The 18,207-nt window shown below is 39.5% G+C and overlaps 1 protein-coding gene across 3 annotated transcripts in view; it reads left to right on the forward strand.

Annotated features, from left to right (window-relative positions):
* The window catches only part of GPATCH2L (G-patch domain containing 2 like), a 71,672-nt gene extending 53,934 nt beyond the window's left edge, over positions 1-17,738 (forward strand). For 2 of the 3 annotated variants that reach the window (XR_005008979.1, XM_036735772.1), the window contains exon 10: positions 11,933-15,077. Coding sequence is in view for 2 of the 3 variants with exons in the window: in XM_036735772.1 (XP_036591667.1) it covers positions 11,933-12,102 (170 nt within the window). In the remaining variant the exon portion in view is untranslated. Of the gene's footprint in view, positions 1-11,932 lie in introns of all 3 variants that reach the window. The other variant, XM_036735773.1, reaches the window with a different exon arrangement.
* The last annotated feature ends 469 nt before the right edge of the window (positions 17,739-18,207 follow it).

An 18,207-nucleotide genomic window follows, 5' to 3' on the forward strand; every position in this document is an offset into this window, starting at 1 on the left:
GTCAGCAGGTATATATTAAGTTCCTACTATGTGCCCAGCAATGTGCTAGGCCCTGGGAATACAAAGACAAGAAAGAAGGAAAGAATCCTTGTTTGAAGGGATGACTTTCAAACTTGATAATTGCTCTTCAGTCCTCATACTTTAAAACAAGGATCCTTCCTTCCTTGGATCCTTCCTTCCCCCATCCCTTCCTTTCTTCCCCCTTTGTACCCCCAGGGGCTTGCATATTGCTGGCTACATAGTAGGAGTTTTATAGATACTTGTTGACTGACTGTAGCATTTTAACAATTTTCTCATGAGTGCCTTCTCTGGCTTTTTGTGACATTGCTATCTTTTGATTCTCCTCCTGCTTGTCTTGATTTCTTCTTAGTCTACTTTGATGGAGCATAACCCAAATCATAGCCCTTAACTTTGGATGCATCCCAAGGCTCTGACCTGAGCCTTCTTCTATTCCACTGTGCCACTTAGCTATCCCATGAATGTAGGCAGCTTTTATTTTTAGGAGTTTAGCTTAGAAAGTCAAGAGAAATATAGAACAATAAATTAAAGGCCTTAATTAATAGAGTCTAGTAAAAGTTTTTTAAGGATAGGGAGAGTCAGGCATTTCCTTAATGGCTATTAGGTGAGAAACTAGTAGATAGGAAAGGACTGAAGATTAGAGAGAAAATGACTAAGGGGACAGTCTTCTGGAGAAGATTGGAGTAGATGTAATCAAGGGCTCATATAAAGGGATTGATCTTATGAGAAGGACCACCTTATCAGAGACTAAAGTTAAAGGGGCCAGTAGGGGATGGTCAAGGGTTTTGAGAGGAAGAGAAAAGGAGGGGGAGAAGAGTGAGCGAATGATTTCAGTTTTTTCTGTAAAATATGAGACAGGGTCCTCAGCTGAAAAGGGGGGGAAGGTGAAGATGTGCGTGGAAGACTTGAGAGAAGGTTTGGAATAGCTTTGGAAGTGGCATAGAGAATCAGGTTGGGAGGAGTAGATTTTTTTTTTTTTACAGCAGTGATGACCCAGTTGAAATTAGATAACATAAATTTGTAATGGACCTATTTGTAATGGTTACATGAATTCCTCTAGCGCTGTTCCTTAGTATATGAGTGGGGGTAGAGGAGGTAGATAGAAGGAATAATCCAGGGTTGGTGTTGGCGAAGCATTAACAGTAAGTGATAAGAGATAAGTGGATCAAGGGATTTGAGAGTAGAAGATAGTGTGAGGTGAACTGGTTAATAATTATAGAGTTGAGGTTGGTAGTGGAGAGATGTGAAGTCAAAGTAGTGTGATAGCCAGAGAAAATACTGAGGGGTAGAGGTATTGAAGGTTTCTGTGAGGACCAATGAGTGAGAGGTTTATGAGGGGTTCAGCATAGGAAGAGATGGAAGGCTATGATCCGATAAGGGAGTGTAGTTTTTTTTTAATTGTGGAAATGGAACGTTTGTGGTTAATGGTGAGCTTTAGACTGTGAATCAATCCAGTCCAATCCAGTAAACATTTGTTAAGCATCCACTGTGTGCCAGGTAGTGTGCTAAGTGCTGGGGATACAATGAATAAAAAGACAGCCCCTGCCGTCAAAGAGTTCTCATGGTGGTGGGGGAGAGGACAACGCAAAAGGAGTCAGGAAAGTGGGGATGTAGTCTTGGGGGGGGGCGGTGTAGATGAGACACTATGGGCTATTGGTATGGAGCCATCTTGTTCTGTGCAGTTGAAACCAGGCAGAGCATCAGGTGCAGAGTGGAGTGAGCCCCAAAGCTCAGTTTCTGAGCTCTGTAATGGAAGGCATTGGGAGGAATTTGGTACTGCATCCCCCAGGGGAGAGGAGGCCAAGGGAAGTGGTGTTAGTTAAGGCCTGAGTTAGCCACATGGTGATGAGATTGGAGGTGATAAACCTAACGTGGAAGAGGCATGCAGAGTGGAGTGAGGTCTTGGGGTCTTATCTCTAGAAGCTTGACTGCAGGATCTTTTTTCTCTTTTTTTGATCAGAAGAACTCATAAAGAAAGACCTTCTCCTAAGGCATAAAGGATATGTGATCTACACTAGTCAAACAAGTATCCTCTCCAATGAAATCATGGTTCCTTGAAGTATTTATAATGAAAGCTCACTAATGGAAGAACTGTAATATCTTGCCTGTCAGAAAAGCCCGTTTTAAAATTTACAGTCACGTGCATTTTACAATGGGAATTTGTCATATTTTTGTTTCTCCTTGGAATTTGGAGAAAAAAATTGGAAAAAAAATGTAGAGCCAAAAAATAATCCTGAATGTCATTTTATTCCACTTAAGAGTGCATTGCTTTTGAAAAATAAAGGAGGCAAATCTTTCAGGACCTATCAAAATTAAAATTTTCTAGAGTCCTTTCTTAGTGATATTAAATGGAATATGTCATTTGTTACTAGATTTATCTGAAGACCATGAAGAAGGGAATCACAAATGAAGTTACAGAGCAGCAAATGATGACTAGGAGGAGGGTGGGCCTCAGAAAAATAAGGGCCTTTCCATCCCTCCCTCCTTTCCTTCCTTCCATCCTTGCTTCCTTCCTTCCTCCCTCCCTCCCTTCCTTCCTCCTTCCCGCCCTTCTTTCCTCCCTTCCTTCCTTCCTTCCACAAATGACTTCCCATTTTAAAGCTTTTCATTCTCAGAAATTTACCTCTTTTACTATTCTTCTATTGTATTTCAATTGACTGTTAAAAGTGTTTCATACTTGGCCAACTGAAGAGTGTTAGTCAAAGGACTAATAGAGTTAGTGTCTACCCCTGGACGATCACCCATACACTCTAATCTATCCCTATCCCATATACTCTCATCTATTCCCATAGCAACTAGTGCCTTACAGCATCTCTTCTCTCATCTTTGTTGTGACTTCATTCTTTTTTTTTATTGTCCATCCATCTTTTCTATTTTTAGTATTTTATCCTTTGTAGGAGAAGAATGGTTGGTAAGAGTTTTAAAAATTCAGGGCCTTGTCTAAGGTGAGGAATACCCAAACAGAAGGAAATTAAATGAGATGTGTTTTAAACCTTTTCTTTTTTGGAGTCTAGTTCTTGTCTCACTTGTTGACCAGGTCTTGCTTCAGTGAGTTTTTTTTTCCTTTTCTTTTCTTTCTTGTTTTTTTGCAACCTGAGTGCCCCATAGAGGTGAAGGACACAGCCCAAGCCCGCACCATCAGTCAGTAGAACAAATGGGCTTGCTCTGCCTAACATCGGGCCATCTCAGATTCCACCTCTTTTATAGAAATGAGTGATGAAGAGAGGTGCGTTCCGCTATGCCGCTGTATTAATACACATCAGGGGCCAGCTCCCGGCACTAAATCACGCTACTGCATACATCTGTTATCAGACTCTTCACCAGTGTGATGAACAAGACTGCAGATAGAGGCTTCCTCGTGTCATTCTTTATAGGATTTTCCTAAAAGAATAAATAGCTCAGATCTCTGCCAACACTCTCCCCTGTCATTGTGATGAATTCAGCTTCTTTCTTAAACATGCAGCCACAAATCTTTCCCTGTTTTCCCCTCCCCTCCCCTGTCTGTATAAAGTTTTTAGTTGAAATTGACTGAATTTAAGGATGTTAATAAAGGGGCAGTGAATGAAGAGCAGAAGTGAGCTGTGAACCTTCTTTACCTTTTCTAGTGGTAGAAATGAGAGACCATGGAAAAGATCTGTTCATAGAATCATTGAGAAGGCAGTAACTTCCTTTTCTTCTCTTTAAATCATCTCATTTGAAAAGATTTTGTGCTTCCCATGTGATTCAAGTGACCTGCATATGGAACCACACCTAGATTTGCCACCTAGGGAAGGTTCCAAATTTATATGTCACAATCGGAATTGTATAGTAAATCCACTGTCTCAGGTTGAACGAACTTTTAGAATTGTGTTACTAGATAAAAGAAATTGGGATGTTTTCTAAATATATAAACCAACTAGCCAAAAAACAAATAAAGAACCCAGATGAAAATACAACTTTATTTCCTTAAGATGATGTGATTTTTGCCTGTTAGACAAAGTCATGAAACTATCCCTAATTTGGGTTCACTGCAGATACTGTTGTCTTATCTCAGCTTGGTCCTTATCCATAGCACAACATTTTAAAAAATTACTGACCCATTATCACACTTCCCATGGTAATTGTTCTAAACTTTTTTTTCCCAGTTTTACCCTTTCCCTCCACCTTTCTCCCCCACTTTCAGCAAATCACCTCTTCTACAAAAACTGAGGTAATTGTCTTGAACTACCTCTTTTCTGTTCTTTCACAACAGAAAACCTCATTATGTATTCATCAGTCTTCACCTCCTTTCACCCCTTTATGAGAAGATGAGGTGTTCTTCTTCTATTCCAAGACTAACCCTCCATTTGTGCCTTTGATACCATCTCTGTTCACCTCCTCTTGGACTTTACTTCATGAATCATTTCGCCTTCTGTTCCTCATCTTTGACTTCTCACTGTTGGCTTTTTCAGCTCTTTGTAGCGTCTTCCTAAAGAAAAATCTTCTCTTGACTCTGCTAACCCCGCAAGCTAACTTCCTAACTTATCCCAACTATTACTGAACTTCTTGCTAGGAGTAGTATCTCTGCCACTTTATCCTCAATTACTTTTTCCTCAGACTCTTGCAGTTTGCCATTCTATTGATAAAACTTTCTTCAGCATCACCAAAGGTCAGCTAAGTGGCTCAAAGGATAGCGTGCTGGGCCTAGAGTCAGGAAGACTCATCCTCCTGGGTTCAAGTCTGGCCTCAGACACAGGCTGTGTGACCTTGGGCAAGTCACTTAACCTTGTTTGCCTCAGTTTCTTCATTTGTAAAATGAACTGGAGAAGGAAATGACAAACCACTCCAGTACCCTTGCCAGGAAAACCTCAAAAGGGGTCACGGAGAGTCAGACACGACTGAAGCAATTGAACACCAACAATAACAACACAACGGAGGTCACCAATGACTTCTTTTTTTAAATGAATCTTTATTAAAAATGTCTTTATTTTTACATCTCTTTTGTTTCCTGACTATGTCCCTGTCCCCTTTCCTATCCAGTTAAGCCATCCTTTTTAACAGAGTATGAAAAAGAGAAGAAAAAATTTAGAAAAGTTAACCTGACACATCAACCAAGTCTGCCGCGTCCACCCCAGAACCCCCCTTTATCAAAGAAGAGGGGGGGAGATACAGTTTCTTCATTTTGTTTTTATGGTCAGATATGCTTGCTAAAATTAAACTTTCTTTTCTATTCTTTACATGTTCCCTTTTTATTTATTCTTTCTCTTTACACTGAGGTAGTCATTGTGCATATTTGTTTCCTGATTCTGTTTACTTCACTCTACACTAATTCATGTGATGAGGTTTCTCTGTATTCTTCATATTCATCATTTCTTATTGCATAGTAATATTGCATCACATTCATAGGCTATAACTTGTTTAGTTATTACTCAGTTGGTACACATCACTTTGTTTCCAGTTCTCTGCTATCACAGAACGTGCTGAATATTTTGGTGTACGTGGGACCTTTCTTTTGGTCATTGACAGTTCTATGGGATATGCCTACTAGGGAGACATTTGAATAGTTCAGAATATTTCAACCAATTCAGGTGTGGCTCTACTAACGTATTAGCATACTTGTCTTTTTCCACAGTCCTGCCAGTATTGACTGTCACCATCTTTTATCATCTTGGCCAGTTTACTGCTTCTAAGGTGGAACCTTATTTTGACTTGCATTTCTCTTACTGCTTTGTAGTACTCTTTCTCCAATGACTTCTCTGCCAAGGATGGTGGCATCTTCTTAGTTATTTACCCTTTATGTGGTGTTTTCACATTGTTGAGCACTTCACCCATTCCTCCGTGAAGGGTCTTCTCTCCCTTAACTCTTCAGTTATGGCTCTCTCCCTGTTTTCTTCCTACCTGCTTGTTCTTTCTCAGTCTTCTTTGATGGTAATTTTAACCCTATCCCCACCCCCACCCCCCAAGCATGGGTTCCCCCAAGCTTCTGTCTGTCCTTACCCTTACTCTCCATTATCAATCTCATCCAGTCCTATGATTTCATCTATCACCTTTCTACAGATACTATTAAATTACAGAGAGGTTTAAAGTTTTTTTTTCCATTTTTTAAAAAATTTATTTCATATATTTAGTTTTCAGCATTGATTTTCACAAAAGTTTGAATTACAATTTTTTCCCCGTTTCTACCCTCCCCCCACTCCAAGATGGCATATATTCTGGTTGCCCCATTCCCCAGTCAGCCCTCCCATCTGTCACCCCACTCCCCTCCCATCCCCCTTTCCCTTCTTCTCTTGTAGGGCAAGATAAATTTCTGTGCCCCATTGCCTGTGTACCTTATTTCCTAGTTGCATGAAAAAACTTTTTTTATTGTTGTTGTTTTTGAACGTCTGTTTTTAAAACTTTGAGTTCCAAATTCTCTCCCCTCTTCTCTTCCCACCCACCCTCCCTAAGAAGGCAAGCAATTCAACATAGGCCACATGCGTATCATTATGTAAAACCCTTCCACAATACTCATGTTGTGAAAGATTAACTATGTTTTGCTCCTTCCTAACCTATCCCCCTTTATTGAATTTTCTCCCTTGACCCTGTCCCTTTTAGAAAGTGTTTGTTTTTGATTACCTCCTCCCCCCGTCTGCCCTCCCTTCTATCATCCCCCCTTTTTTATCTTCTTCCTCCTTCTTTCCTGTGGGGTATGATACCCAATTGAGTGTGTATGGTATTCCCTCCTCAGGTCACATCCAGTGAGAGCAAGATTTACTCATTCCCCCTCACCTGCCCCCTCTTCCCTTCCTACAGAACCACTTTTTCTTGCCACTTTTATGTGAGATAATTTACCTCATTCTATCTCTCCCTTTCTCCCTCTCTCAGTATATTCCTCTTTTATCCCTTAAATTGATTTTATTTTTTTAGATATCATCCCTTCATATTCAACTCACCTTGTGCCCTTTGTGTGTGTGTGTGTGTGTGTGTGTATACCTACATATATACACACATAGACACACACATGTGTATATATATGTTTACACACACACACACATATATATATATATATGCATATTCCTTTCAGCTACTATGATATTGAGGTCTCATGAATCATACACATCATCTTTCTATGTAGGAATGTAAACAAAACAGTTCAACTTTATTAAGTCCCTTAAGATTTCTCTTTCTTGTTTACCTTTTCATGCTTCTCTTGATTGTTGTGTTTGAAAGTCAGATTTTCTATTCAGCTCTGGTCTTTTCACTGAGAAAGCTTGGAAGTCCTCTATTTTATTGAAAATCCATATTTTGCCTTGGAGCGTGATACTCAGTTTTGCTGGGTAGGTGATTCTTAGTTTTAATCCTAGCTCCATTGACCTCTGGAATATGAAATTCCAAGCCCTTCAGTCCCTTAATGTGGAAGCTGCCAGATCCTGTGTTATCCTGATTATTTTTCCACAATATTCAAATTGTTTCTTTCTGGCTGCTTTCAGTATTTTCTCCTTGACATGGGAGCTCTGGAATTTGGCGACAATGTTCCTAGGAGTTTTCTTTTGGGGATCTATTTGAGGAGGCGATCTGTGGATTCTTTCAATTTCTATTTTGCCCTGTGGCTCTAGAATATCAGGGCAGTTCTCCTTGATAATTTCTTGAAAGATGATATCTAGGCTCTTTTTTTGATCATGGCTTTCAAGTAGTCCAATAATTTTTAAATTATCTTTCCTGGATCTATTTTCTAGGTCAGTGGTTTTTCCAGTGAGATATTTGACATTGTCTTCCATTTTTTCATTCCTTTGGTTCTGTTTTATAATATCTTGATTTCTCATAAAGTCACTAGCTTCCACTTGCTCCAATCTAATTTTTAAGCTAATATTTTCTTCTGTGGTCTTTTGGACCTCCTTTTCCATTTGGCTAATTCTGGCTTTCAAGGCATTCTTCTCCTCATTGGCTTTTTGGAGCTCTTTTGCCATTTGAGTTAGTCTATTTTTTAAAGTGTTGTTTTCTTTAATATCTTTTTCAGTATTTTTTTGGGTCTCCTTTAGCAAGTCATTGACTTGTTTTTCATGGTTTTCTTGCATCCTTCTCATTTCTTGTCCCAATTTTTCCTCTACTTCTCTAACTTGCTTTTCCAACTCTTTTTTGAGCTCTTCCATGGCCTGAGACCAGTTCATGTTTTTTTGGAGGCTTTTGTTGTAGGCTCTTGGACTTTGTTGACTTCTTCAGGCCGTATGTTTTGGTCTTCTTTGTCCCCAAAGAAAGATTCCAAAGTCTGAGACTGAATCTGGGTGTGTTTTCGCTGCCTGGCCATGTTCCCAGCCAACTTACTTGACCCTTGAGTTTTTCGTCGGGGTACAACTGCTTGTAGAGCAAAGAGTACTTTGTTCCAAGCTTGAGAGGATGCGCCGTTGATTTCATAGCTATTTCTATACAGGCACCTCTGCCAGCGCAGCACTCCTCCTTCCTCAAAAACCACCAACCCGGACCTGATGCAAATCTTCAGCAGGCTCTGCACTCCTACTCTGATCCACCACTTAATTCCTCCCACATGTGGGCCTGGGGCCAGAAGTAAGTACAGCTGTAGTTCTGTAGCTGCATCTCCCCCACTGCCCCTGGGGCGGTGGCCAAACCGAGAACTCTATCCCCCTCAGCTTTTCCCACTAACCTTCTCTGTTGTCTTTGGTGTTTGTGTGTTGAGAAGTCTGGTAACTGCTGTAGCTCACTGATTCAGGGTGCTAGGGCCTGTCCTGCCTGGCTCCTGGTCTGGTTGGTCCTGCTGCCTACCACGCTGAGCTCCACTCCCCTCCACTCTGTGCGCGATAGACCTCATCCAACGACCATCCAGGCTGTCCTGGGCTGGATCCCTGCTTCCCTCTGCTATTTTGTGGGTTCTGCAGTTCTAGAATTTGTTCAGAGCCATTTTTTATAGGTTTTTGGAGGGACGTGGTGGGGAGCTCACGCAAGTCCCTGCTTTCCAGCCACCATCTTGGCTCCACCGAGGTTTCAAGTTTATAACACCCACTTTATGTGATTCTTTTATTTGATCCTCAAAACACGCCTGTGAAGTAGGTGATAAAATTATCCCCATCTAACAGATGAGGCAGTGAGATTTAGAGAAATCAAGGTGAGGTCTCACGTAAGCGTTGGAGCAGGAATCTGGACCACTGTCTTTTCCAAAGGCATTGTTTCTTTAAATGCAGCTGCTTCTCAAATTTACGTCCAGCTTGATTTTCTTACCTGAGCTCCAGTTTTATCTTCCTAATTGCTAGGACATCTTTACCCAGATAGTCTACTGGCACCTCAAAATCAGTGTATACAAAAATGAATTCATCTTTTTCCACTTTGAACCTGCCTTTCTTTCTACCTTCCCTGTCTTATTAATGACACCACTGTCTTTTGGTTCACCAAGGCTCTATACCATACCTGCACAACGTTCAGGCTCTAGAACAGGCTACCTGTAGCCCGCCAAAGGATTTTGGGTCGCCCGCCACTGTGCGCTCTCTTGTTTGTCACGTGACCCATGTTAACCAACCATCATCAGTCCTTAGTTACCTTCACTTGGAAAGTGAGCCCCTAAAAACCTATCTGCAGCTGGAAGAAGTTTAGCCTATTTTCATTTTGGCCCCTACCTAATGCCTAGTTGTGCAGGTCTGCTCCTGCACCATAGCATCATCTTTGTTTATTTTCCTCTTCTTCATCTCCCACAGCCAGTGAGTTGCCAAATCCTAGAAATCTACTCACACAATGTCTCTTAAATTGGTCCTTCTCTATTTTTAGTGCTCTTATCACAACTCTTGCCTAGTCTGTATTATAATAGCTTCTTAAGTGATCTCTGAGACTGTAGTCTTTTTTCCATCCATCATTCTTGCAAGTGCCAAATAAACTAGATCCTTGTACTCCCTTATTCAGAAACTTTCGGTGGCTCCCTGTTGCCTGTAGGTTCAGACACAAGCTTCCTAACTTGGTGACTTAAGGTTCATCACAATCTGCCTTCAGCCTTTCTTTCCAGTGCTATTTTAATCCATTCCTATTTATGAGTTCCTGTTCTCTACTGCCTCTCTGCATTTATTCAGGTCGACCCCCGTGCCTGCACCCAATATTTCCACTTAGCCATTGCTGAAATCCTTCTTTCAAGTGTTGGCTTAGCTACCACTTCCTTTGTGAAGCTATTTATGATCCTCCCCATCTTTATATTTCTCCTAGCACTTTGTGTAGATCGTTTCTTTTGTCTTATCACATTCTATTTTGAATGATACTTATTCGTATATATGCCTAATCTTATCCTGTATTCATTTGCAAGCTTGTTGTGGGAAAGAACCAAGTCATTTTTCATCCTTGTACTCCTAAAGCAAAATGCAGGGCCTTGTACAGAGCAGGGTCTAAGTCAGGAGTTCTTAACCTGGGACCCAGAACTCATTTTTAAAAATAACATTTTAATAACTGTTATAATTTGGTTTCCTTTGTAATCTTAAACATTTAAAAATATTTGGTTTCCTTTGTATTCTTAAGCATTAAAAATGCAAGCATTTAAAAATATTATTCTGAGAAGGCATCTGTGACACCAAAAGGTTAAGAATCTCTGTTCTAAATAAACCCTCATCAAATTGCATGCAGGATGGAGTACTGAGCTCAGAGTCAAGAAACCTGGTCTGAAATCCTGCCGCGGACGCTTACTAGCTAGGCGATGATAGGCAAGTTACTTGTCTTCTCAAAGCCTGTTTTCCATGTTTATAAAATGGAGATAGGAATAACTGAACTACCCACCTCACAGAATTGTTATGAGGATCCAGTGAGAGTAAAGTGAAATGTTCAGTAAACCTTATAGCATTATATTATTATTGGTGGTGGTTTCTTGTGTTGAATTTGTTTCAGAAATGGGTAGGATAGTCCCTATCTGTTTGGAAGATAGATATTCAGGTATCTTCATCTGAATATAGTAGACCACTGATTTTGAAATATAGATTTCAGGCTAACTTATTAGAAAAACAAACAAGTAACTTTACTGGGCATTGGGATAGCAGATTTTTCTAGAGATCATCACTATGATGAGATAATTCAAATGAATTTAAACCCTTATATCTCCAAGATATGAAATAAATACTTTATCCTTAAGATACCATTTGGAATGTTAGCTTTCCTTCTCCTTCCCATCAGTTGCACTCTATTAAGTTTTGAATCACAGAATTTTTGTTTCATTTTTTGGTCTAGATCTATATATGATCCTGCGATCCTTATTCCATAACTGTAGGGAACTTCTGGTGTAGAAACTATTAATGCAGGTCAGCAGTTCATCTTAACGTTAGATAGTTGCCTGGGGCTACCAGAAAGTTAAGTATATTGGACATGTTCACACATTGTATGTAACTTTTAAGCCAAGGTCTTCCTGACTCCAAAATTGGTACTCTATCCTATATGCCACAATGCTTCTCAAAGGATGGAATGTGTTTTATTGAGGTAAACTGTTCATAATTCCATTCTTCCCTATTGTGAGGTTGGTTTTTTCCCAGATTTTACTGTATATTCAGAGATGGAGAGCATATTGCCTATTATGTATTAATGGGTAACTTGACCTGGACTACTCTTTGGATCTAATGTTCTTCTTTTTGCCCTTCCTTATATTTTTATCCTAACAGTATTTGGATAAAAATGTTAGAAACTCATGTTAGAAATTCCCACAGCTAAATTTATTCATTTTAAATGCATTTTAACTTAATTTAGGTGGAAACAGGCATATGGATACTTAACTAAGCATCAGTCTTTTCTTTCTGTTAATTTTAAGTAAATTAAGTATACAAGCATGGGTTACTATCGTCTGCCCTTTCAAAGTATTAGGGTTTCTGGTTATTAGTAGAATTTTGTTTTTCCTTTGAAAGTTTTACTATTATTTTAATTTGAGCATTTTTTCCCTTTGCCTGCCTCTCTTATTTCCCTTCCCTTGTCTTGACCCCTTCCCCTTGCTTCTTTCTTATTTTCATTCCAACAGCTCTGCCTGTTCACATGGATGAAGTAGAGGCAATCCCACCATCATCTCAGGCCCAGAAACCCCCGAATTCTGAGTGGTCTGTCCGGACCTATGCAGCAGAGAAAACCACTGGACCCACTCCAGCTACCTTTTTTAAAATGCCGCAGGAAAAAAGCCCTGGATGCAGCTAGAGAGGCATTGTGCCCGCCAGGTGTCGGCTGGATTTGTTGACATTTAGACTTTGGATTGTATTGTTCCAGCTATCCAATTTGGCAATACCTGTCTGGTCATCTTCAGCGCACTTATCTTCAACCACAGCAGCTTGATCTCCATTGGAAAATCATGCCTATGATTCATTTTTTTAAAAAAAAGTATTAACATGTTGGGGCAGTTTAAAAAAAGTTCTTGCTATGCTGTATTTATTCTGTTCATCTGTCATTGCTGTCCCAACATCTCTCTACAGCTGCTTTTACAGAGCTGTTGCTTTTTTGCTGATGTCTGTCTGTCTTTGTTGTTGTGAAATTGGTGACTGCTTTTGCATCTTGTTTTGTGGCAAGGCTGCCAATATCATTTGAAGAAGAGCTGACTTTGCAGCTAGCCCTGGGCAAGTGTGAGAACTGAGTTTAAGGCTAGCATGGAATTATATTTGGCCAGGAGGTAGGAGACCAAAACATGGGGCTGATTTCAAGGCTGGAACTTTGGAATTTTGTCTTTCGGTGATCTCAGAAGCTAACACTCATCAACCAACGCTGGATCTTAGGAGAGACTTGGCCAGCAACTTGGGACTCAGAAAAAGTTTATCCTGTCCTGGTAGATGTCTTAACGTTGCTCATGATTGTGCTATTCATTGCCTTCTCTCCCATAAACATGTCCAGATTGGCACAATGAAGATAACTTAGGTGAAAATCACAGCTCTAGGGTATTTAGTGACATATTGAAAAAATTTCATTTCCCAAATCAAACCTTTTCTTAAGCAAAAAATCCATTATCATGTGAGTTATTGATCTCTCAGGCCAGTAACCTTCAGCTCATATGTTGCTATAACAACTCTCTTGGGCTATCTGCTTTTTTGGTAAAAATTTCTGTCGTCTCCCTTCATATTTGAAGCTGCATTGTGAAAGCCCATAGTTGTACCTGAGGTTAGTGGCAATGCTGTCAATAGAACAGATAAATAACTAATTGGAAATGCTGAAGGGAGGCTGCCATTTCCAAAAGTGGTATTAGAGCCACCTATTTAAGGGGCTTGATTAACTTAAAGGTACTCACTGAATATTTTTTGAGTACTTTATATTGTGAAACATAAAAGAGTAAACAGTCAAAAAACTGACTCTCTTACATGCATACCGCACATAGTACATTCTGTAGGGACTCCCTCTCATATCTCTGATTATTTTCTGTACTAAAGTAGATGTTGAGGGGAGACAAGTGCTCCCATTTCCCGAAGCTCAGAAACTTTTCTAGTAATAGATATAATTAAGGAACTCCCTTACTGCTTTCCCTTTTCAAATCATATTCTTTTATAGATTTGAGAGGGGTTCAGGACCCAGCTGCTTTCTTTTCTCCATAGAAGTATGTGTTGTCCATTGTGTTCTGAAACAAAGATGAAGTAGATGGCACCTTTGACTCGCTATCAGTAGGGCATATACTTTGTGTTTTGATAATAGTAGCAATGGGTTATGGCCTTTTTGTTAACGATGTTACATTTAGTCGATGATGGGTTTGTGGCCCCAGAATGTTATTTTTCCTTGTACCAAACCCACTGGCCTATGTGGGCAGTTGTATGGTTGATAGAGTGCTGGACTTCGAAGTGGGAACACTGGGGTTTGAATTCTGCCTCTGATAATTATGCAGTGTGTGATTATAGGCAAGTCACTTAAACCTTCTAAGCCTCTTGTTTCCTCACCTATAAAATGGTGGTGACAATTGTCATACCTCCTAGAGTTGTCATGAGGCTCAAATGAGATAATAATGTATTGAAGCACTTCACAAACTTCAAAGTGCAGTGTCTACCAGTGCACTGGTTACATTATTAGATTTAAGCCAAGCCTATTGGTCATCGGTGCCATTGTGCCAAGGTAATAGAAGTATAAATAATTGTGTTGACCATCATAGCCCCTTTCTGGCTGGAAGTTAAAGACCATGTATCATCTCATTTACCTTTAACAATATCCCGGTGAGTCACAGAGAGCCACAGATCATTTAAGTGACTTGCCGCATAGCCAACCTAAGACTAAATTCAAGTCTTTAAATTCTTGGTCCAAATGTTTTGCCACTAGACCAAATTATTCCTTGATTATATTCTGATTAATCTCCACTTTGCAGTATATGTAGGGGACAAGTAATTGGGAGGCAGGGTGGGGGCTGGTCTCTCCTTCCTCTTTATGTCCCCCGATTTGTTCTTAACGGTATGTAGAGGCACCTTATATCCTGATTGCTCTCAACTTTGTAGTGTATTATTTGGATGATGTGTAGGGTTTCCCTCCCTTCATTCCAACGCCTTATATTCCCTGCTAGTAATACTGTAGCTTTCCCTCGACCAGCCCGATTTGCAGACTGAGATCCAAATTTATGAAGTGATATGCCAGGATTGCACATCAAAATGCTTGGTTTTGGAATACTCTTGTCTGCTCATTTGAGTACATGTAATAGATGCCACTCAATAAGATGGAAAAATCATTTGTACCTGGGAAAATGATTATCTATTAAGCACATGAATGCTTTTCAACATGGGGGTGCAAATTGTGCTCCTTGACTTAGGTGCTGTATTTGCATGCTTAAGGAATTATGAATATTGACCAAATGTCTTTTTTGTGATGCTTTGTTCTCCATATTCTCTACAAATGGATTTCCGAAGGATGATATTAATCCTGAGTATATTTTGGTTTTTTAAAAAGTCATTGTCCTTTCTGTTATGTCAAGGTTTTAAGAAATCAGTCATACAATCCTACAAAGAGTTTTGGGGAAAACACAGTATTTTAAAATTAGATCATCAACAGAAATCCTTAGAACAGTGTGGGACACACTGCCTTTTGAGCCAGATCTTTAGCCTACTGAATATTTGATTTGCACAAAAGTAATAACTCAGGCTGAATCCCTTAGTTCATATTCATTTCAGAGTTCTGGTAAGTGTAAACTGGCTGTACACTCTGTCAACATATACTGTAACGTTTTGGTACATAGTATGCTCCCAAACCAACAAGAGTCTTGAACATTGTACTTTTAATAGGGCTGTTCACTTTCAAGTTTACTTCCAAGTGGAGACTTTGAAATGGGGCTTTTAAAACTATCATTTTAGAGAACTTTGTTGTTGTAACATTAAGAAAATAACTCACAATTATGTAGGGAAAAAGAAAAAATTACATTATCTTTTTTAAAAGGTGTTAAGTAACATGCAGCTAAGGAGCAGATCAGACAATCTTGGATTTTTGTTTGCAAATCTCAGATGCACCTGAAAATCAAATATAATATTGTCATAATCAGTATTCTTTTATTAGAAGGTGAAATAGATTGCACCTAAGCCATTGCAGTGAGGAAATGACCCTCGTCCGAAGTGAATGCCTGCTGCTTTTGGTGCCTCTTACATCCAGCCTTAAAATTAAGGAGAATTAAAATGCCATAGTAAAGTAGTAGTGTATATGGGCTTTTAGTATTCAGAATATGTTGGATGTTGCTGAGCCCAGTGAGCTAAAATTTTACATAATTTTACATAATTTACATAATTTTACATTATGGGAATAAAAACTGAATCCATACTAGGAAGTGGGAATTCCTAGATGAGAAAACAGATTCTAAAAGTTAGAGAATGAAGGTCAAACGATAAATGCAGTGATCACAGAGATGGAGAACTAACCAAGATTTAAAAACCAGACAAGCAGACGGGGCAGATGATGACGTGGCTGTAGCTTTGCTGCTTCCTGTTTTTCAGAAGATTGCTTCAGGCATAAAATGATTTTATTTAGATACTTTCTCCAGTCTTTGTTTTCCACTGTAGACATATCTAGTCAGTACTTTTAAGGGTAAGAGCTGCGTTACAAAAAGAAAAGAATAGGTTTAGTGGTTTCATGCTCTTCATTATTTAGTCCATCTTAGCAGACCTGCGATGAGGGTAGGGTGAACACAGTTTTGATGTCATTGCCTCAGGGAATGAGCTGCCTTATGAAGTAACATGTTTTCTGTCTCTGGAGAAAACAACAAAACAAGTCTCTATGACTCTTTGAGGATGAGTGTTTGAGTGTGGGGTCAGGGGGCCAGGGTGGTGGTGTTTGAGCAGGGAAGGGGATTCATGCAGTAGATGGTCTCACAGGTTCCTTCCTACTTAAGGTTCTGTGATTCTGTCAGGAATTGTGAGAGACAGGGATCAGTTTGATGTTGCTACCAGTAAACCTCAAGTCACTGCTTTTGGGGACCATAAAAGAACTTTTTTACTACCAACGTATCCATCCTCTTTCCCCACTCCGGTAGTCACTGACCCCAAGCTACTTTGTGGTAGGAGCAAAACCTTCCTGGCATGATTCCTCATTCATTTAGAAAACTAAGTAGCCATGGTGGAAGGGGAGGACATCAGGAGATACATGAATGGGGTTAACCCCAACACCTAATGAAACAGGGATGACAAGGTCTGCATCTAGGAGTTCATAACAGATAAAAGTCAAATAAATGAAAGCATCATAGAAGAAAAGTGAACAGAGATGAGAATTAGAACTGTCTTGCTGAAGTGGCTGGTTGCCAGGGTTATTGCCTAATTTGAGATATATCAAACAGGAATTATCTTGTTCCAAAAGGAAAGAAAAAACCCTCAAGTATCTAATAGACTCCTGATGAGTTGACTGTTTTGGAAGTAGAGGTTTAGCAACAGTTTTGAAGAATAAGAATTGAAGATGTTCCTTAAGAGGAAGCTAGATGGAGGCCTAGGTTCAATAAAATTTAACCAATTACAGATGCATGTGTTACCTAGAACGCTGTGGTATCTACTTTCTTAAAAGAGTAAATGATTACATGGACTTACGGTGATGAAAACTATGATAACGTGTCAGATTTTCTTTGTTGCCCTTATCCTTCACTTGTTAGGGATTAGAATGATCCACTGGAAGGTGCTTCCTAGATGGGATAAAGATGTGGAGAAAATGATACCATACCATGTCTAGATTAAGAGACGTTAAACTTCTTTTCAAAGTAGATTATTCCACCTTTCCGAACAATTTCAACTGACTTAGTAGTGATATATGGGAATTTTTCGCAGTAGTAAAAATTTCAATCTCTGGTGACAAATTAGGTGAATGATTTCAGGATTTTTAAGTGTGTGTAGAACAAGTCATAATTATAAGTACTTTTCATATTCTGTGGTGTGATAATGAGGTTTCAATGTAATAAGCATTAGGCATATAATGAAACAAAAAGCAGTGTGGTCCCTCTCCTCAAAGAATTTTATGGTCTACTGGATTAAGACATACCCAGGTAACCATGACACAAGAGCAAGACAAAGTGATACAAGAAATATAAGGGAATAATCACTTGAACTGGGAGGAATAAGTAAACCTTCATAGTAGGCATCACTACTGAGCTGGTCCTAAAAGGAAGAAGATGACAACAGATGAAGATCTGTCTAGGCTGATCAAGTGTGGACCATAACCTGTGTGAATGCAGAGATTGGAGAGGATGGGCAAGATTGGGAAGCAGCTGGGAATAATTCATCTGAAATGAGGGAAAGTGTAGGTGTAGCCAGATTGTGTAGCCTTAAATTACCTGCATTTACTAAATACCAGGCTGAATAAGTATGACTCACTTAAGTAAAGAGGAGTTAAGAATTCATTTGGGTAGCAAAATGTGACCGTGCACAAATACATGATGAGTAATAATCTATTGCCTAGACTAAGCATGGTGGTAAACAAGATCAGCTTTTAGATGATATTTCCCTTTTGTACTTATTTTAAAATTTAGCCAAGGTTTGTAGAATGGATGAGGGACCAATAGTCCTATTTCCCAAATACTTGGAGTAAGACTATTAAACTACTCCCAAGTTCTCAAAATACTCTTATCATTTTGTTAATATTTTGCAAGTCACATTGATGTGTCCAGTATTCCAGAATATGGCACTTTGAACTTCATGTGATGAGCTGAATTCTGATTGTTTTTCCCCTATACATATGTTATTTGTATAAATTGGCCTGGAACCGAGCAAATTTGTCCAGCATATGAATATTCCAGTTCTCTTTGGCAGTGCCCAAGCATATTCCAAAGCCACATTCAAGTTTTCTGTGGCTTTTCTTAATGCCTCTTTAGACAAACACATCTCAGGA

Source organism: Trichosurus vulpecula, chromosome 8 (genome assembly GCF_011100635.1).
Source record: "Trichosurus vulpecula isolate mTriVul1 chromosome 8, mTriVul1.pri, whole genome shotgun sequence".
NCBI classification, from domain to species: domain Eukaryota; kingdom Metazoa; phylum Chordata; class Mammalia; order Diprotodontia; family Phalangeridae; genus Trichosurus; species Trichosurus vulpecula.